This window comes from Hylaeus anthracinus, unplaced genomic scaffold (assembly GCF_026225885.1).
Source record: "Hylaeus anthracinus isolate JK02 unplaced genomic scaffold, UHH_iyHylAnth1.0_haploid 4, whole genome shotgun sequence".
NCBI lineage: Eukaryota > Metazoa > Arthropoda > Insecta > Hymenoptera > Colletidae > Hylaeus > Hylaeus anthracinus.
Window position 1 is genome coordinate 10284328 of NW_026535289.1, and position 22128 is coordinate 10306455.

The 22128-nt window shown below is 41.0% G+C and overlaps 3 protein-coding genes across 3 annotated transcripts; 2 read left to right on the forward strand and 1 right to left on the reverse strand.

The window, feature by feature from the left end:
• Positions 1 to 6368: 6368 nt before the first annotated feature.
• On the reverse strand, positions 6369 to 9328 carry LOC128894785 (protein G12-like). Its single transcript, XM_054156779.1, has 2 exons — positions 8457 to 9328; positions 6369 to 7049 (listed from the first exon to the last, which is right to left on the reverse strand). Exons 1-2 carry the CDS (start codon positions 8607 to 8609, stop codon positions 6384 to 6386), a joined length of 819 nt encoding a protein of 272 aa, XP_054012754.1. The 5' UTR covers positions 8610 to 9328; the 3' UTR covers positions 6369 to 6383.
• Positions 9329 to 11014: 1686 nt separating this feature from the next.
• Positions 11015 to 21600, forward strand: LOC128894834 (uncharacterized). The gene is made up of 5 exons (XM_054156846.1): positions 11015 to 11230; positions 17534 to 18169; positions 19582 to 20139; positions 20760 to 20828; positions 20937 to 21600. Exons 2-5 carry the CDS (start codon positions 17534 to 17536, stop codon positions 21582 to 21584), a joined length of 1911 nt encoding a protein of 636 aa, XP_054012821.1. The 5' UTR covers positions 11015 to 11230; the 3' UTR covers positions 21585 to 21600.
• Positions 19573 to 20324, forward strand: LOC128894789 (protein G12-like). The gene has a single exon (XM_054156783.1). The coding sequence runs from the start codon at positions 19582 to 19584 to the stop codon at positions 20245 to 20247; it is 666 nt and encodes a 221-aa protein (XP_054012758.1). The 5' UTR covers positions 19573 to 19581; the 3' UTR covers positions 20248 to 20324.
• Positions 21601 to 22128: the final 528 nt, after the last annotated feature.

Genomic DNA, 22128 nt, shown 5'->3' on the forward strand with positions numbered 1-22128 from the left:
AAATTCTGTATCATTTCATACCATACTGTGTCACTTAATGGAATTTTAGAAAGTACATCGATAATTGGATCACTTGCCTCTGTTTCAGCAATTTGAAAAAATGTGTCATATAAGTGTCAACCACCCTTAAGTGTGTCGTGACGCGAGGAAGGTTGGGAAGCACTGGGTGTACGCACTCGTAGTTGTTTCCGGGACGGGGCAGCTTTTTTGTCAACAGCCTTGCGAGATAAGCGGGTCACTGGGAGAATGCTTTCGCTTCTTTTTTTCGCCTTTGTGTCCCTTCCCCTCTGTCTACGTTTTGCTCTCCGTTCTTCATCCTTTTTTTATATCGCTGGAAATTCTTCCACCTCCCAGGGGTGAAGGCGAGATACGAGGCCCGTGACCGTTTTATACACCCCACGACGGAATGATAGGGCACCCCAATAATTTTCAAACCCTTCGAAGCTAATACAACGTGACCAAATATTGCACTTCTTTGGGTACAAATTAATCCTTCCTTGATAACATGACGTTTATATTCTTCTTCAGGAATATATCTCGATTAACTTTAAACCATGTCATCTAAAATAATTCTATCCTGCTCTCAATCTTTTCATTTGAATTGGTTCCAAAATTAAAAAAATAAAAACTCACCGATTGAATTCTTTGCTCAGCGAATTCGACGTCACGACAACCTTGTAATAAATAGCTGGTCTCGTCCTTTGGGATTCCTTGTTCCTCTCGCCCTCGACGATGTCCGCCTGCGCGCGTTCGCGAAATTTTTTATACCCTGGCGTGGGCGAGCAGGTCTCCTCACTTCTCCGCGGTGAATTTTTTAAAGGACGAAAAAGGCTCCCCGGCTGGGTCACGTCTACCTCCAAGGATGCTTTCTTCGAGGGAGTTGATGTCTTTTATGCTTTTGTGGCGCGCACAATGCGATCCGTGAGGAGTTACTTCGCGTGGCGTAAAATCGCAAGTTCTTGCGAATGCTGCACAGCGTCGCTGTTATTTATTGCTGGTTTGACGAAACAAGTTACGAAAGACTTCTGAACAAGTGGAAACGAGTTAAACCCGAGGAGTTGAAACTTCTAAAACGAATTAATCCTTATCTTCAACACTGCAAACATTTCTCTCGAAACATATATATTTATATATTATTACTTCATATTTTTTAGTCATATGTAAATAACATATTTATATCTGAAAACCTGGATCGAAAGTCGACACGTTCATCAATAGAATAAACTATATTTGTGCTGCACATAAACCGTGACGCTTATGTTCAAACGCCACGCACTCGTACTTGGACTAAATAAATAAACAATTCCACTCGTAACTGGCGAACCAGTCGCGCAATTTTCCGGAGCAATGGCGCGTCAAAGTCGAAACTGTCCCGCGATCGGGGGCCCAGGCACGAGCTTTTCACGTGGAATACGTTTGCGTATCGACGGTGGCGGGTCGGGGCAGCGGTACTTTCGGTTAATGACATCGAGGTCGAGCGTAATAGGGTGAATTTCGAGGCTGCTTTGATGTCGGTCTAACCAGACGCAGCGTCACCCCCTTCGGATCGACGCCCGTTGAAATATTAATTAATCGAGGAAAGACAAACGTAGGCGCGGACAGCGTTCGATTATTTTCGGTCTGGCTCCAGGCGAGCCGAGGCTAATTAATTAAAAGTAGCCCGTGAGAACGCGAATTGTTTCCTTCCACTCTTTCCCGATCCTGGAGGAAATCGAGCGTGCGACCCCCGCCCAGCGATTAATCGCGCCCACCGTGCCGGCTTGTATCGTTACTGAGGATATCCTTCCGGAAGCCCTTCCTCGAGGCGTCGATAAATTCCCTTCTTCCAGAGAAACGATGATCGCGTAACCCGTCTACCCGCGTAACCCGTGATGAAGCGCTGGCTGAGGATGTTCTTAGTTCTTATCCATTGAATTACTTTTTATTTCAGACAGAAAGGGGGTGGGAAGCGAAACGGGGGCGAAGGCAGCAGGTGCTCAGACTCCAGGAAAACATGTATCTCGAGGATTGAATTCGACTGGAATTGTAATTAATACTGTCGAGGTTTCAGGTTGCCGAGAATCCAGGGATCAAGTGAATAGAACCATCTTGTTTGGGAGCAAGATGGAGAAAGTGACCAAGCAAGTCCTCCGTGGATCCATATTTCTAGAGGTTTTGGGATTCCTTGATGTGTTGCTTAAAATATTTTTTAGATTTAAAGGTCCTACATTTTACCAATGAAATTAACGAGGCATCGCCTTTCTAAACATAACGCCGACTTATTAATTAAATCATTCCTAATTTCATGGATGTATCTCGATTACTTTAGGTTTCCTGAGTGGTCGATTTGAGGACCAACAAAGTCTGACAACATCATCAGAGAGTATAAATTCGAAGTAAGATACTTTCAGTAATTTCGCTCAACTTCCGTGGTTTTCCATCGCTGGCTTTTCCGCCTCGATGGCAGAGTTTTGTTCTCCAACGTTGCAAGCGCTTTCTCGGTCGTATCGATACATTCCTTTTTCGATTCCTGGCACCGGAGGCAAAGGAGGTTCGAAAGTAGTTGTTAGGTCGAAGCAAGAAGCAGCGAAAGCGCGCGAAAGCCAAGTTTTCAAGGAAGAAGGCGGAAAACGGCAGTTGACGGGGCGATTTATATCAACCGATAGACCGAATGGTGTGTGCTTGCACTTTTCAGGCTCAGACCGCAATTTACATTTCAAATTGCTTCCGGAGCGCGTTTTAAATTTTTAACAATACTCGCAGCTTCTCTTCCCACCGCGGAGACCTCATCAACGAATTCTGCGTTACAGTTGAAACTCCCGCTCGTCCCGTTAATTACGCATGCTAACGATTGTTAATTCCCGCTCGTAAAATAGTACGCGTTGTTCGTAAGCGGATAAACAATCACGGCTGAGGCTTGACAATACCGCGGAAAATCGTTTCAAAAGAAATTCGAATATCAAGCGATTGTTTTGCGCCAGCCATGCGACGACTCGATACAATTACACTATTTAAAACGCAAGGATTTGTTGTCGATACTTTGTGAACGTTGCTTTCCCCAAATACCTTGTTTCAATTGTCGACATCGTTTCTATTGTTCTTTGTCCAATGACTCGTCGGGAAATGTAATTGGACAATGGAATTCGCTGAATCGATGAAGTGATCGTGTAACTGCGTAACATAAGGCAGTGCAACCATTTGCGAACATTTATTACTGCAAACTTTTATATCATTATTCTTGATTATTACTTCTGGACTCCAGATTATAATTTTGTATACCGAACAATAATTGATCCATTTAAATAAAACTTTTTAAGAATAGTAACGTGTGCACTGACAATCTATATTTTTGATTGAAAGTAACAAGCATTCAGTGTTTAGAACTCCACATAATATAAAAACAAGGACAATTCTGTGTTATCCTTGAGCGTGGGGAGAGGAGAGTCGAGCGTTAACAAACGTCTCGAGGAATCGAATTTGGAATCTCTCGAGACGGGCGGATGCGGGATCATTTCCGATTTCTGCAGGCGTCTCAGAGACGTCGCGTTTCGAAATCGTCTTAAGTGTCCGATAAGCAGCTAGTTATTATCCGAGCCGGTTTGCACATCCGGTTGCCGAACCGTTGCAGCTGAGGGCCGATTGCACAAATCCGGATTATCCTTCGCCTGCGAGGATAATGCTGAAGATCGTTCTGGGGCTGATGCCGTTCGGGCGAAATTTATGCATCCTGCTTTGCTCGTGTCTTGACCGAGCTGAGAAACAATTGGCGGGACTGGAAGTCCGTCGAAGAAACAATGGAGGTTAGTAGAAAATGACGATTGTCGGAATTGGTCGCAAGAGAAACATTTTAAGATTGAAAATCTTGTACTTTTGGTGTAATAAGAAAATCGTTGCGAAATTTGAAAGGGCAATGTGTCACGAAAGTAAAACAGATGGTGGTGTTTAAGTGGGGGGTTTATGTTAGATAGTTGAAGGTAGGTATGGGAATAATAGAAATAGTCACAATGGCAGGTGGGCTGATGTATGTAGATACAAGGGTAAATTCAGAAAACGTTTACGGACATATTTCTTTGTGTATGTTTCATTGTGTGTATTCTGAGACCAACGAGCAAAAATAAAAAAGCATTAAAAAGATCACGCTTGAAACATGAGTTTCAATTTCCTTACTCTTGCGTTCTTGCGAAGTCTGTAAATTTTTATTAGGAAGTCCTGCTGCAAGGAATCGGAAATCGATAGTCACTTTAGTAGTACAGTATTGCAAGTTACAGTACTCGTCATGAAAGTGGCGGGAATCCAATACGGCGGGACAAAATGCAAAAAGTGACTGGATTTGAATGAAACTGAGTACACTGGGGTTTTTTGGGGCGCTGATTGTAAGTCTGTACTTGAATTTTGAAAATACTGAACTAATATAATAGATTGACATTTTCATATCGTTACCATTTCCCAGTAATCAATTTTCCAACAGATCGATCGGCTATTCGGGAATGTCGTTGCTGAAAAACTCGCGCGTAATGTGCGACAGTGTAAAACAGAAATGCGCTCCCCAATAAATTGAATTAAATAGCTGTTTGTCGTGGCGGTGGCGTCGACACACGGGCAATATTATTTTCACGCTGAATTGATCTTTTGATTAAACCAAATATTCGATAAGCCGGAATTAAAACAACCTGCCCTCCGTTCCGCATTGCTTCATGTTTCGATAATTTAACGAATGCGACTTGATTCGGAACGGTGATCCCAATTTCGACGAATTGTACTCGTTGGTCGAGATGGACAATGTTTAAAAAGAGTTATTACTGGTACTCGAAAAAGGTTATTGCATTCAATATATGTCTGGTCATAGTCGAATTATATCTCGTTAACTCATCTTCTTAATTTCTTTACGTTGTTTTATGTTCTGTAGTTTCGTGGATCTTAAATCCTGTAAGCGTTAAGAGGGGATTTTCTGAGGCTTCTTCGGGTAAAATACGCTCTCTTGAAATTGTTTAAGAGACGGAGAAAGTAGTAGCAGGTGGAAGAGAGGCATTAAGAGCATAATAAATGGAGCAGAATTTGAGTCTAGATAACTATTAGAATGAAGGCTAACGAGAATTTAGAAACGAATACTGTCTCCATAACGAGTCCCATAATTAACAATACTGTCCTATTATAGTAACATAATCATAATCTTTCAGCGTCACGGTCCCCACTTAAACGAATTTATTCTCACACTTACCGAACACCTGCCGAATTTCGCCAGAAAAGAATGAATTTCGACAGAAAAGTAAATTCACCCATCTTTCCCAGCGACCCTCTCCATTATTTAAAACAGCGAAGATATTAACTCGGGACACACCACATTTCACTCGTCTCGGTGAACGCCACATGCTCCTAAACTCTCGAACGTCTCATTTTTCATTACTTTTTTCGACCGACGTCTGTCCAATTAACGAAATGAAATTCGTCAGGAGGTTTCGCAAGACGGGGCCAACCCCCGAATATTTCACAGACGATCCTTTTTTTTTCTCCACCGCTACGAAGGGCGGCCATCGTTCCAGGCTTCCGCCGTTTCCACGGCTGCAACGAAGCGAAATGAAGACACCCTGGTCCCAGCGGCTCGGGCGCGAATGCTGCAGATTACCGTGAAAAATGGCTGCTCGAAATTGCTTCGTGTCTCCTTAATGCTTCTCACGCTAATTACCCCGCAGAGGGATTTCATTCTTTCATTGTTCTCGTCATTTCACGCCGCAGTTTTGTCGTGGTTAGAACTAAGACTACCGTCCCTCCCTCTGTACTCTCGTTTTTACGATTCAATTTCGGACGATACAGTTTCAGAAGCTGTTGCGAAGCATCGTCGATTGCTCGGTATTGTGTTAAACACGCCTTAAGATAGCGAAATGGGGACAAAGGGAAGATGAGAATCTGGAGGTAGCGCGCGGAGTAATTTCGAGGTAACGTCAGAAATGCGGAAACAAAGGCTCGCCCCGTTATCGTAAACATTCTTTAAGGGAGACCGGCTTCCACCGAGATAAAGTAACGTGGAATTTAGTATCTCATAATGCCCCGCTAAGTTACGTTCTCCCCAACTCGTGTCTTTCTATTTCTTAACCCACCCCCTGGGCTCGTCTTCGCACCAGAGTTAATCATTGAACCCACAATTTTATTCTGCGTGGAGCACAGTCGTTCCCCAATGGAAAATGGCCGCGTGTTTGATCTTTCCAGCGAATATTAACGTCGATGAGTTCATTAGTTGACGGAAAAATTGTAATTGTGGAAATCATTCGATCCTCCTATGAACCTTTAGAAAAACTAGGAGATGGCAAAAGATGATGGTAATTGCGTTAGATTCATGCTCAATTAGATATTTATTACTTTATTTTTTATATATTAACAGTATAGAAATCCCAAAATACAGTAAAAAGTTACAAGTGTAGTTTCAGAAGTTGTCTGAAGATAATCCAGATCACGTAGTCCATTTCTAATCTAGCACTATCAATGCCAGCCTGTTTGGCCTGTTCCGCAATGTTTACCACGTGTTGGTTCGTATAAACGTTGTCATACAAGTCGAAGTATTTAGGAGAGCCTACCTCCTTAACGAAAGCGGCAAACACTGGGGATTTCACCATTTTGCTCTCCAACAAATCCTCCATCTGTTTAATTGGAACTGTAGCCTTGAGGTCTATCGCTAAACCATCAAGTCCACCTGTGATCTTGTGGAAAGCAAAAGGAGTGATGGGTTCAATTCCAAGTGCCGCGTTCAATTTGTTTACTAATAAATAGATGTCGAGTCCAGCGTTCTGCATGTAGTTCATTAGATCCTTCGCCGCAGGGTGGGCTTCAAGCTCTTCGATGTACATTACCGTTTCCTTGGAGTCTACGAGTTTTATGACGATTTGGAATTCCTTGTCTTGGGCTGCGTAGGCTCTGAGAACCGCCATCACGCGATCCACTGGTATTAGGTCCATGAAGTCCTGCATTTCCTTGGCGAGTGCACCTGTGCCTGTGCTTGGAACTGTGACGTGCACAGCGCGGGCGTTCAGGGAGCCGGCCAGGGCCAGAACAGCCAGTACTGACAGAACGAACTTCATCTGAAAAGAATTGAGAATAAGTGGATAAGAACGAAGAACGGAAAAAGAATTCAAATCGAAAAATGAACGGTTTAGGATCTTTAGAGAATTTTCTTTGCCGACAAAATAAATTCTATGAATTACTCAAGTGACACGAGCAACACATATTATTCCGCGAATTATGATAAATTCCAATTTAAATCTATTTAGTTTGGTGAATGAGGTAATTTAAAATAGTGGTCAATTTATAGAACAGTTGAAGATGAATTTGTTGAAATAATGAGTTCCTTCTGCAAGGAAGTCTCTTTTGAGCTATGTAACACAAGTACAAGTAGAATGTACTCACTTTGCAAGTTGAAGACTTTCCAGGACTGATGATCAACGAATGGTAATGCTCGATTCGGTTTCGCTGTATCTTATATACTTACTGATCGAAATCAGTTGGCGATGCGTGATAAGATTATAATGATTAATCAGTACGACATTATCAGCAAATAAATTGTTGATTAAATAGATTATACATCCATGTATAAGCTTATTCATATACATTTCATTTCATAATATCGAAACTATTATTTAATTTAGTCAAACTTCTTCAATAGACATAAAGTGTACGAATATTTGTGGTATTGACTGTACATGTACTTATGAAAATATTCATAGGCTTACTTGTTGAAATTAACATTTTACCGACCGGTAGCCTATTAATCGTTTCTTTTCCATGACGAGCAATACTTTCTTATTTATTATTGAGATAGTACGATCTTATTGTATGCTCCCATTATTATATGAATTATGAAATTTTATATAAGTATAATTCATAAGACGATTCTAATAGGTAATATAAATTTTGCGTAATACTAATATTATGAAACTGAACAATATTACTAAATTTAAGAACATACATGTCCAAACGCTATCGGTCGTTAATGTGTTAACATGAAATCCAATATAATTTGGTAGTGTTGAAGCAGCAAGGTTTCGGGAAACAGTGAACAGTGACAAAGTCGCCAAGGAAACCTACACAATGCCTAATTTTCCTTGAATTTTTACGACTTTCCTCGTCGAATTACTCTTCTCTCCGAAACAGAACTGAACGCATCGACGAGCAAAGCGCCGAACCGACTGCACAGCCCATGAACGATTCAACGGCACCCTTCGTCGACGATTCGTCGCCGTTAGGAAAAACTTTTCGCGGATTTGTTCCCAGCCCGTAAAGGCAGAGTGGCCGTCCCGTCCCTGTTTCGGTACGATGATTATGTACCACGGACGTTTGGCTCTTGAATCTCTCCGAGCAGCAGGATCCATTCCACTTTCGCGTGCACGCACAGTGGGTCTGCATTATTGCGGCTTATCCGGTATTACGCTTATGTGACGCAGGTAACATCGCAGCCTTAAGCGGGCACGGTGTATCGAACACGGAATTACCTCATGAATCCTCCTACCCTGTGGAAACTCCGCACACAATGCTCGAGGGTTTCCTGTGAGCCAGTCGCTGTTGCCCCGTATCATCCAAAGCAACCCTGATAAACATTTTTTCGTCGTATCCTTCGCGATTCTTCCTTGCTTAATACCCTTCATGTATAGGATGGACCGCCGAGCCTGGGCTGTGCCATGGAAACGGTTAGAGATATGAAAACAATGGTACGAGGCAAAATCGAATGGGGGTTCCGGGCGCTTTTATCGACGATTTCTTTCACCAGGTATGGAAGCACTGGATGGCTGAGGGGAACTGAAAATTATTTATATTGTTACGAAGTTGTTAGGAATTTTATTTTATAAAAATAATTGTCTTTTTTAAAAACATTGCTCATTATTATATTCACTCACATTTCCTATAACATTTTCTTCATTTCTTTCTTCTTGCACTTACCGCCGTAATCATTGTGACATCCATCTTATAGTCACACTCATAAATTTAGTGTAAAGTTATAAATTATTCTCATCTCTCTTTATTTGTCCCCAGTTCTGTCTAACTCCCATATACACGAATGAATTAAATATTTTTCTTTTCAAAGAGTACCAAAACAGCCCATGCTTGCAAATCGTTCTCCACCCTCGTTTCGAAGTTCCTCGAAGCAGATCGTCGTTCCAGCCATGCCCCAGCGACGAACAGGCCTCTCGTAGGTGTTCTGATATTCCGCATACAGCCTCTATTACGGCATTCCGATGCTCGTGGCAAGAGGCACGCACGAAATTTGTTCATTCGGTCGACGACGTTAGGCAGGGTCAGCTTGAGAAGCTGTCGATGAGTTCATTAGAACCGGCTGCTTTGAAGGGTGATCGAAGGAGACCCCTTGGAATCTTAGAAATGTTTCCTGACGTCCATTACGCATTATTCTGCTTAGCTGTGGGTGGAAGCCGAAAGGGAGAGACAGAATCAGGAAATCGAACGCGTTAATCGTTCGTGGATAATCGATCCGCCTAATGCAGAAGATTGGTGTATTCTGATGGATCGGCAATACTTTATGAGTACCGTCAGGATATGAAAATGGGTGTGTCGAAATATATTTTAGGTGAGATTCGTACATCATGAAGCTTAAAAGATGGTAGGAGTATCGAGAGATTCTTGGAGTTATTTTTGTATTCTTGGATTTTGGGAATAGTTTAATTCTAATGTTAGCATTTGATTACTTGAAACTTTTTCAAGCGACCTTAATATACTAGATTGTATATTAAGAGATGATTAATGCAGCCATTTTAATATTAAAGACTGAACATGGACACCTACTGCATACGATGGGTTACAAGCAAAGAAGTTGAATTAACTTTCACTCAAGTAGCTAGTCCATTAAGAACCTCCATAAAGAAGAAATTCTAAATACGAAATGCACAAGTGTAGATACTAGAGGAAACATTCAACACGATAGAATCCTCAGAAGTAGGCGGAAGTCACCACGACGACGGCTACAACAGGCCACCCAGGGAGGCCACCACTCATGATCAAAAAGCGATTTCAGTCGAAACCCCGAGGATACCAAACAACAGCGACATCGATTGATCGAGTTGAGCAAACAAACCTAACCCGGGACCAGTGTCCGCGTCGCAGCCGTTCGGATCGACGAGCGCGTAAAACGTAAACGCAATCACGCACCCGGAGCTCGTTAACCAGGAAAAATGTACGAGTTTAATTTTCATATCGCGATCGCTCTCGGCCGGGTCTGTATCCTGTCGGTTAACGACATAATCTCGTTAAACAACGACGTGATCCGACTGCGAATTCGACTGGGATTGGAGAGCCAGCGAGTACTGCTGATTACAGACCGACTCCCAGCATTCTAACAACATCCGCGCCCACCCCGCGGATGTAACTCACCCTTGCGTTGTACGCCATTTTCTCCCAGATCTTCCCTGCACCTTCTACGACTTGGTGGCTAGCCTCTGTTAGACGCGTTGGTACCAAGGTGGAGATATCTCCAAGTGAAGAGAGACTTTACCCTGTAAAATATAACCCTTTCATATTTGGAAACTGATTATGATCTATACATATGTTACTATAGTTTGGAAATAGCCATTTGGCGTGTCGTCCTAGCTGTTTCATGGATAGTTTTACTAGTCTATAGGGTCTTATGTAATATTCATTCATTGAGACAATCTGAATTTAGCACTTGCTTTGGAAGCTTTCTTAACAGACATAAAATAAAGTGCTTTTATGATTTTTTTTCTACGATGCTGATTCTTTCATGTCCAAATCAATAGGGGAGGAAATTGTTTCGAAAATATCATACACTTAAAAATTACAGAATACAACAAAAGAGAGAATAAAACTGGTATTTAAGTGGAAATCTCAAGGCTTCGTATACAGAATATCCCCTTAAGCGTCTCTCACATCAACCGATCGCTGTTGCCAGCAACAAACGAGAGCTCTGCCGAGCGCCTAGTTTGCGCTCCTAAACCCAGCAGAGTGCCTAATTGAGTACAATTTGGATTGATTAAGGGCCGTGGGGAAGATTGCGCACGGTATAGTCGTTGTCTGTTGACTGGGGACTCTCTGCAGTCGCGCGGATCGCGTTTAGCTCGCGTTGCGATCACCTCCATGCTTCGGGACGGAAACCGCTCGGGCGTTGAACCGGTACTTTGTTCAAAGTCGCTTGGGTTTTTTCTCGAAGGCTGGAGGGAATTGTAAGTTTCCGTTTCGTCGAAGTTTCAAGCATTCTTGCCGAAGTAGTTGAAGTATCCCGAGTGATTGAGTACTCTGCAAGGTGAGAGAACTTCTATAGAATTAATCGGTGGCGGAGTTTTAGAGTGTAATGAAGGATGACGGCGTTAGCAGCTTCTGTTACGTTTCGGTCCTCTTTCTGTAATTTCCGGAAATACGCAACGGAATTTGCGCGAGAATAGTTATCGTACCGTATACTTGGAATCGGAGATCCGAATTATGCTATTTACAGTTGGATTGTAAACGTGAATCGGTAGCTTATTTTTGGTTGCACAATGGTTTTAAACGGAAAAGAGAACGAGAAATTGGAGGATTAAATGTTTTCGATTGAACGAAAATAGTGACTGGATTATTAATCATTAGATTTTTGTAATGTTTCGCTATGTAAAGTAAATCTTTTCCTCTTTAAAGTATGGAGTAGTAACGATAATCTATTTGTTAGTGCATAGAAGTTTGGAAGCATGCAACTTGGTCAAAGGTTTCCTTCAAATAATTTACTACATTAGCTAAGTGAACAATCCACTCAATCTAATCAAAATCGTTGAAAACAAGTAAAACGTGATTTGTACGGTTCGCCAATTTAAAACGCGCAGAAACCACTTCAACGTCAATTTAATTAACGCGAATCACGTAAAATAATCGTAATGGAAATATTTCGCTGATAATTCTAAAGCGCAGAATTTTCCACTTTTCTCAGAGGAGGGGACACCTCTCGAAAAGTTAAAAAATTACTCGAATAATCTGTCACGTAAAACGTATCCGAGGACATCATAAAGTGTATCGTCGCGTCTAACATTGAGTCGTATCAGCGACCTAATCGCGCGAAGCTCTACGCCATTCGCGAGGATTTGCGCCGCCCAATCGCGAAATCGCACTCGTTATCAGTTCTCAGCAATCTTTCATTAGAATTTTTGCGTATCAAGAAGCCAAACAAAGCATTATCGCCTGGCTTGGTATTAATCGACACGCCACAGCGTCGTGGTACCTGCGAAGATTGCAATTGTTTTGCGGCCGATCACGTACGTGCAACAAGTCGTATCGGATATGTGGTATCGAGAGGAGGAGTTTGCGTTCCGAGAAATAACCTATCCGCGTTGATTATTTCACGTATATATGCGAACACAGCTATAGGTTCGCCATGTCGTTTCCGATCCGCGTAACCACCGTCGAGCAGTAGACAACGTATTTCTTGGCTAATTTTAAAAGAATTCGGGTATTAATATTGTTGTTAATAAAATTTATTTCTATGGTGGAGACCTAGAAATGAAGCTGGATACGTTTATGATAGAAATGCGGTTATAATTTTGTTGGGAAATGTAGTAAACGAGTTTTCTTAGCGCACTGTAAATGATGTTAGCGACGCATGAAATATTTGATCATTTTCAGTGTTTCAATTTCTTGTGCAACTTCTTTTTGATACTTTGGAATTTGGATACTTGATTTAGACGTAAATTTTCTGATTTTACTGATATTGTTTTAAAAAATGTTCATTTTAATATTTTTTAATATTCAAATCATATTTATTAGTCTTGATTGAAAATAAATTTCATACTTTATGTCTTCTTATAGAATTCTTCAGACTGTAATCAATTTTTTATCAAATCGAAAAAACAAATTGGTAGAACTGCAGAGAAAATTTAATGTTTTAAAGTAAGATATATATACTTCTATACTTCAAATGTGAACGAATTATATTACAGTGGCATAAATAGAATTCTTTTGGACTAGAATGTTATATCCGTTTTCAATTTACTCCCATTACGAAGAGATTTCCGCAATACAAATATTTGAAACATAAATTTAAACATCCCATTATACGCTCCAGCTACTTAATATAAAAATATTTGACTTACCAAAATTGTGGTGCCTGCTGAGAATATCGTTCCCATTTTGAGTGGTATTCGACATGTACACCTCGTTTCTGAATTTCACCGTGGTCTGGCCGTGCACAAAGGATGCACAGCGTTAATTAACAGAATCCCGATGGCGGGCGGAGCAGTAAAAATAATTTACCCGCCTCCGTGGCCATTAGCCGACGCTCGTCTTAAGCTGCAATAAGGACTCCAATTAGCTGCGGGAACAACATACTCCGTCTCCCATTTACGACGGCATAATGCTACCTGTTTCACGCGAAGCCGCGTATAATTACAAACTAATGCTCTCGAGCGTCCGCAATCGTGGCAGGTGGCACATAATCGCGGCCTCGTAACCCTCGAATGAGTTAATCCGTGAGACGTCGTGGCGTTTCCCGCGACGCCTGCACCAGGCGGACGCCCTCTGCTCTGTCACCGTCGCAGTTGTCGTCGACGCCGGGTGAAATCGTCCAAACACGGGGCGACACTTAAAAGTAGGCACTGATCCGCTTACAGGATTTAACTCTAGAAGGACTAAGGGAAAGAGAGGAGCTCAACGGTCGCGAAATTCTAAGAATATGCTAGCTCCCTCGTGTGAAATATTTGCAAAATATTATTCATCGTCGCTCAGTGTCTATGAGATTGATATTCAGAATAAACTGGAAGGGAAGTGATAGAAGAGGTAGATTAGAGGGTAAAATCGAATTTATAGAAGGAATTGGGATATGCCTGTCGAGATTTGATTAGCTGATTTAATTTTAGAAGGGTTAAGGGAAGGAGGGCTGACTAAGGCATAAAACTTTTAAAAAGCACTACTTTCTTTGTATAAAATGTTTACAAAAATATTATTCATCGTCCCATATGTCTATAAAATTAATTACGAGATTAATTTATAAGCTGGTTCTGACTTAGCGAGAATACTGATTAACAAAAGTGACGGAAGAGTGTACTGACGTGAACATTTACATCAGTGACCGCAAAACATGAGAAATGTAAAGACAATTTTTGAAGTTTTCTAGTGTCTAATGAACTACTTACTCGAGTCCAACATTCGTGAATTTGTGAACTATGGCTTCGAGGAATCGCGACTAATGCTACCTGGAATTTGTAGAAAGAACAGAACTATTGAATGTCGAGAAACTGATTGGAAGGGAAATTGGTGGAAATGTATGACGACACAGATAAGAGAATAAACTACTACTTATCGATAGAGTTCGAATGGTACAACGACGTGACAGCTGGCAACGGATATGCCTCTCGAGATCTGATTAGATTAATATAAAAGATTACAATAATATTCTTTAAGTCTCACTTAACATCAATTTGCAGATAATTCAGAGGAAAATTTGGAAACGTCGGCAACACGTCATTAAATAAATATAAAGATATTTTTAACGAATATTGCGTCCAAAAAGCTTACTTCTTCCTAACTGTAGCGTGATCGATTCACAGAATCTATTCGATATAAATACGAGTTAACAAGCGAATCAGATTTGCTAACAAAATTAGTATATTCTCTCTTCTTCCTCTTATTGCTAAGAAAACACCAGTTTTCAAAGTTCGCCCTCCAAAGATGGCTGACGTGGGCTTAACGAGTTGTCCTTTCTCTCGATCGTGACTATTAATGGCTCAACGCCTTTTTAAAGTTAAGCATCTGAGTGCTAAGTGCCGCAAATCAACGAAGTCGACGGAGGGAATCGATCGTGGATAGTTTTTACGTAAACGATAGTAAAAAAGCTAGGAGGGTCCCATTTTCCGACATCCCTGATCGTCGTTACGACTGGTTCGCTGAACGGCTCATTTTATTCCCCGCCGTGAAAAGTATCGTTTGTCTCGTATGAAACGCCTCCCTCTATCTCCTATTCTTTTCGTGCTCGTCGTTCCCGTTCCTGGTTCCCGTGTTTTCATTTTCTGCCTCTTCCAAGATTGAAGGGTCGACGGAGTGGAAACAAGGGGCGACTGTGTGCCTTCTTTTCTTTTTTGTACGCCGGTCGAGTGGCACCGTTTACGGGGTTGACGGTACGTACAGTACATATTATTGCGAGAACGACTGTCGTTGCGATAAGCTGTATGCAAAATCGTTCCTCTGGCACACTCGTTATGTAAACGTACGTGCAGTACTTAGCAAATAAACGGAAGCTTGAAGCGGAATCAATATTCTGCTCACAGTGTTGTTTACTCGATAGTTTACTCCTTGTAGAGTTCCTTGTAGAAACGAGGTCTTGTGGATATTTTTTGTTAGATCTGGTTTATTAGCAATTCAAGCATTCCGAATATGATTTCTCTTTCTGACATGGGCTTCGAGAAGCATTCGATTTCTTGTGAAATATCCTCGAATAGACAAAAATAGTAAAATTGAACGTCCTGTATTTTCTAAACTAATTCGATTCATGAAGTACATCGTGTCCCAGTTTCACAAAAATTCCTGACGTAGATCGCAAGGAGCGATCGAATCGACGCCAAATGGCGAACGCGTCGCACGCGAGCACCCGATGCGTGTCGAAAAACGCTCGACGAACGTGATCGTTGGTCCACCGGGCGAGCAGCGACATTTAATAATGTAGAGTAGCGGGCTAGACGCTGGGTACACACCAGGATTGGTACACACTGCTTTCGGGCGTCTTCAATATCTGAGCAGCTCAAGAACCGCATTGTCTAGGGCGGCGGCCCAACCTCGAGCTTTATGACTCTGTCCCCCTTTGTCCCTCTATCTATCCACCTTTCTCTCCAGCCAGCCACCGACAACGACGACGATGACGAGCATTATGCCGCGGATAATGGTCCAACGGGTCGCCATTCACTTCCCCGTTACACGTGCAAAGAAACCGTACTTGACAAACACCCCCGGTGGATCCTGATTGAATTATGCCTCCCTCGGCCCAGGGAGAACTTCCGTCTTTCATCGGGACAAGGAGACTCGGACGCGATGCGAAACGAGACCAAGGAATTGGGGGTGGTTACCCAGAATGCCCCTGCGCGCAGTTCTTTTTCAAAATCGCGTCGTCGAGGACTTTCGATTGAAATGTAAATACAAGGCGGAGAAGAAAGATCGCTAACTTTTCTCGTCTATTCCTCTCGCGGATCCATTTTCCTTCCTTTGGACCCTGTTGAAGTCCCCTAACCCCGCGTGACAGCTAATTTTATGCCGCGAAATTCGCATCCACAATTTTTTTATATTTTTGGAAAGAATATTTGCTATTTAATATTTAACGTCCCTTGGACTTGAATTTTCTCGAGGATAACGTGAAGGGTTATATGTTTCATTGGTTTGTAGTTGAAGAATGACTTAGGGTGTTATATAAAATTTAATACAGTTGAGAAGAAACGGAAGTTACGTTCTGAGAAAAGTGTATTATTTTTTGGAAAAACCCTCCCTTGGTGGTAATCATAGTTTAATTAATTCTAGTCATAAGCTTCGCTTATTTATCACACTGTATCACAGAACTAGATTCAAACAATAATTTTGTTCCTCCCTCCACTGTGCATAAGGAATGCAAGCTAATATTAATAAATGATAATAACTTCTTCCCGAAGTGTTGATTTTCAGAACAAAAATGGATGACGTCCAAAACGTATTCGAGGGTGGGAAAAGACGACAGGGCGCACGTTCCTCTCGGCGTCCTCGACGTTCGGGCACGCAGGAAACGCCAAGTCGAGGGACCGTCGACGAGGAGTCCTATTCCAATTCCAGCAAGTTAATTGGAATTGTTTGCCGCAGACACAGCGAGCCTATTGCCCTAGCACGCTTCCGAGCCCTATTCCTCTCCTTCAGCAGCTTCCTCTTACTCGACCCTCTACGCCCCTGCGACCTGTCGCAGTCGCATGGCCCCCAACGCCTGCAACGGAATTAATTCCGCTCGCGAGTGGCGCGTTTTAAATTTCTCCTTCGAGTGGATGAACCCAAACCTCGATGACAGTTCGAGAATCGCTGATGATTTGATTCTGTATCGGGAACCATTTTTGCTTCTTAACAAAATAACATTAATACTGTGCTGCACGATTCTCCCAATTGGAATGGAACATGTACATTGTCTGTTATTTAGTACGTGTAGAAACTGTGAAAACGAAATTGAAAAGTATATTTTAACGTTTATTATTTGTTTGTTTGTGTCGTAAGACCTGTACTGTTTGCGTTCTTACCTCATACATCGATAATATGGAGTGTTGTTTTTCTGTTACATCATTGTGCCTCCTTGTTATAGATACGACTCAGTGCAGATTGAAACAAGTAACTACTACATAAGAACTGTTTAGATTACAAGAATTTCTTTGTGTCCTAAGCTAGGGGCTCTTATCTTTATCTATCATCGAATAAGGTTACGTATGAAAATGCCTTTCCACAAAAGTGTTAAGTGACGAACGTAGTCCATAATATACCAGTTTCTTTATTATAAAGTCACCGGCGTGCCAACAACGTAATTTGTCAAAACGATGCAATCCTCGATATCTGTTTAGTCCCACCTTCTAATTCTCGATTTCCGATTTGTTTGCAGATGAAATACACGTTGACAGTGTTGGCCGTTCTGGCAGTGTCGAAGACCCTGGCCTACAAAATCCCTAGCACAGGCACGGGTACCCTCGCCAATGAATTGCAGGACTTCCTTGATCTGCTACCAAAGTGCGACGTGATAGATCTCTCCAAAGCATACGTGGCCAGGGACAAGGAAATCCAGGCAATGAAGAAGATCATAGACTCCGAGGAGTCGAAGGAATACATCCGAGACATCTTGAAATATCCAGAAGTGAAACGCCTATTGAATTATACGCAAGAGCGTGGCATTGACACCAACGAATTGCTCCAAAAATTGAACGAATCATTCTACATCGAGCCAATCACCCCTTTCGCAACCTCCCGCAACATAAGCAGCGGTATTAACGGGTTCGTGAACAACGTTTTGGAGTTGGTGCCCGTGGAAATGCTGCACTCTCTGTTCGAGGAGCGAATGAGGACTTCCGCTGTGTTCTCCAGCTTTGTAAAGGAATTAATATCGCCCAAACACCGAAACGTTTATCGGTTAGCCATGATGGATAAGCGTTTCTTAAACCTGGCAATGAAAGCCGAGAAGGCTGGCATCGACAACGAGACATTCATGAAATACTATTTTTGCTTTGTCGCGGGACGCCCTATCGTTAACAATTGAATGTACAATACGTGAATTTATTCAAATGACTGTAATTGTATTTCTATAATAGTTGTCAGTAGCATCCATTCAGCGTGTGGAATAATATAATAAGTATGAAATTGTGCATTGCAAACCTGTTGTGAACTTTTTTTCCTTTCGTTCTTCTTTCTTCTTCCTGAAGTTGTTTCTTGTATCAAGAACCACAAGATGAACCACATATGAATTCTATTCGATACATATTTAATTGGAATTAGTATCACTCAATACCATTCCATTTATATTTACTAGTGATATAGAAAGGAGAATTCTTCTCTAAGCAGACCTTAAAAATAATTTAGGTAGCAAATTAAGTCAATTGCCAGACCTGATACTTGTCATTCAAATTACATTCTCGTAAATCTGAGAATTACTTTTTTCCATGAGCGGATTTGAGATTCAAGTGATGTAGCTTTTCAATAATATCCAAGAATTTCTACTTGCTTCATTCGTGTTAGATAAGATATAATACTGAAGCAAATTAGTTTAGACATAGTAGGATACTCGAGGCTTGTCCAATTTTTTTCTCTAAGAACCACACTAATTACCACAGTAACCGATAGGATTTTTTATATATAGATGTGTTCTAGTAGTTTTAGAAAAAGTTCAATGCTATCTTTGATTTTTGTGTAAAATTATACAGGAGATCTAAAATTGTGATTAAAGAATAAAGGTACGTGGACACCATTTAATCAACAGTTTATATGCTGATGATGCCGTACTGATTAATCGTTATAATCTAATCACGGATCACCAATTGATTTCGGACAGTATACAAGGTGCAGGGAAACCAAATCGAGCATTAATATTCGTTGACCATCACTCCTGGGAAGTCTTCAACTTGTAAAGTGAGTACATTCTACTTGTGTTACATAGCTCAAAAGCGAGTTCCTTGCAGAACGAACTCATTATATCAACAAATTCATCTTCAACTGTTCTATAAATTGACCACTATTTTAAATTACCTCATTCACCAAAGTAAATAGATTTAAATTAAAATTTATCATAATTCACGGAATAATATGTGTTGCTCGTGTCAAAAAAATTCTCCAAAGATCCTAAACCGTTCATTTTTCAATTCCAATTAACTTCGTTAGTTACAACACTAAAATATCGTGTAAAAAGTAGGAGATCCGTCTTTACTTGAAAGGAACGTAGTACATGCCATAAAGAACTCTGCTTTGACTAAATTCAAAGCAAAATGTACTTTTACTCCAAAACAACTACTGATATGCTTTCAGACTCAAAAAGGTAACTTTATCCTAAGCCTGCTCTCTACCCCCACAAATGCAGAAGACACCATTAAAGCTTTCATTCGATAAAATAATATACATCTTTTTCCATTCGTCGTTCTTATTCACTATATATTAACTTCTTTCCAGATGAAGTTCGTTCTGTCAGTACTGGCTGTTCTGGCCCTGGCCGGCTCCCTGAACGCCCGCGCTGTGCACGTCACAGTTCCAAGCACAGGCTCAGGTGCACTCGCCAAGGAAATGCAGGACTTCATGGACCTAATACCAGTGGATCGCGTGATGGCGGTTCTCAGAGCCTACGCAGCCCAAGACAAAGAATTCCAAACCGTCATAAAACTCGTAGACTCCAAGGAAACGGTAATGTACATCGAAGAGCTTGAAGCCCACCCTGCGGCGAAGGATCTAATGAAGTACATGCAGAACGCTGGACTCGACATCTATTTACTAGTAAACAAACTGAACGCGGCACTTGGAATTGAATCCATCACTTCTTTTGCTTTCCACAAGATCACAGGTGGACTTCGTGGTTTAGCGATAGACCTCGAGGCTACAGTTCCAATTAAACAGATGGAGGATTTGTTGGAGAGCAAAATGGTGAAATCCCCAGTATTTGCCGCTTTCGTTAAAGAGGTAGGCTCTCCTAAATACTTCGACTTGTATGACAACGTTTATACGAACCAACACGTGGTAAACATTGCGGAACAGGCCAAACAGGCTGGCATCCATAGTATTCCAATAGAACAGTACTACATGCACTTTATTGTCGCCAGACAAATTCTGAAACTACACCCGTAACTTTTTAACTGTATTTTGGGATTTCTATAATGTTAATATATATAAAATGAAGTAATAAATATTTAATTGAACATGTATCTAATGCAACTACTATTACCCTTTGCTATCTCCTATGCAGTTTTCCTAAAGGTTCACAGACAGATTGAATCATTTCCACTATTACAATTTATTAAGAAAGTTTCATGGATTTCTTTCACATTAGTGCAAAAATATCAAGTAGTCATCTATGTTTTTACTACATGCAAAAGACATTATTCTAGATTAGTATTGAGAGTCATCCGAAAAATGAAATTACTCAACTTCTATTTCCATTTCTAACGTGATTTGACGATGATGTCATGTGTAATCAATTTTATCACTTCTACAACTACGTAACCATTAATACGCCTGTTGTTCAGCAGGTGAAACTACATAATCATTCCCAAAGTAATCTATCCCATTTTGTAACAAAGTATCGTTTAATTGTTATAATCTTATCACCCGTCGCTAATTGATTTCGCACGGTATATCAGGTGCTGCGAAACACAATCAAGAATCCTTATTCACTGATCAACACTCCTGGGAAGTCTACAATTTCCAAAGTGAGTACATTTGTGTTGCGTAGCTTAGAATTATTTTAGCTAGCTCTTGTTTGTCACCTGTCTGCTAATAATTCTCTCAACATTCACTATCTTCTGATTTCTCTGCAGATGAAGTTCGCTCTGTCGTTACTGGCTGTTCTGGCCCTAGTCGGCTCCCTGAAAGCCTACAAAATTCCAAGCACAGGCTCAGCTCTTCTCGCCAAAGAATTTCAGGATTTCTTGGATCTGGTACCACAGGATCGTGTGATGGCCATTCTTAGAGCCTACGCGGCACAAGACAAGCAGTTCCAAACTGTCATGAAACTCGTGGACTCCCAGGAAACGAAACTGTACATCCAAGAAGTGGAAGCATACGCCCCGATGAGGGATCTATTGGCGTACACACAGAGAGATGGTCTCGACATCTATTTAATGGTGAACAGACTGAACGCGGCTCTTAAACTTAAACCCTTCGTTCCTCTTGCTTCCCTGAAGATCACTGGTGGACTTCGCGGTCTTTACAAAGACATCGAGGCTGTGTTGCCTGTCCAAAAGATGAAGGATTTGTTCGATTATAAAATGAAGAAACCGACAGAATTGTTTTTCTTTATGCACGAATTGATGTCTTCTAGATACTTCAAATTGGCCAATTTTATTCACACAAACCAACACTTGTTAAACATAGCGCAGCAGGCCAAACAAGCTGGCATCGATAGTACCCTCATTGAAAAGGACTACTTGTACTTTATTATTGCTAGAGTACTTCTGAACCATTAAATTCTATTCCAGTTGTTATTCTTGTAATTTTCTAACTGTGTTTTGGCGTTTCTATATCGTTAATATGTAACAAGAAATGAAATAATAAATAGTAAATTGAATAATAAATATCCAATGCAATTTCTTTGAGTTACAAAATTTGCAGACGAATTGAGACATTTTCTATACCTTAATGCATCGAATGAGGATGTTAAGTATATTGATAAATAAAAAAATATTGACTGTGTTACCTATGTATTGAATTCATCGTGTGAAGATAGAGTTAATGGTAATTACAAGGTGTCAGATAACACTTATGATGTGATGACTGCGATTGCTGCGTTATCAAATAATGGTGTGTAGTAAGTAATGTGTCAAGAAGACCTTATCTTTTTTGCAGTAGTTACGTGACACACCTTCTAATTGAAATTTTATTTACTTTTTTTGAAGACACATTGCGATTTTCCTAATTCTAAGTAAGCAGAAGGGTTTTCCAATTGGGACATCATAATTTTTAATTTTAAACGAAAGTATACCCATGCAAGTGTTTATCACGTCTACGTTG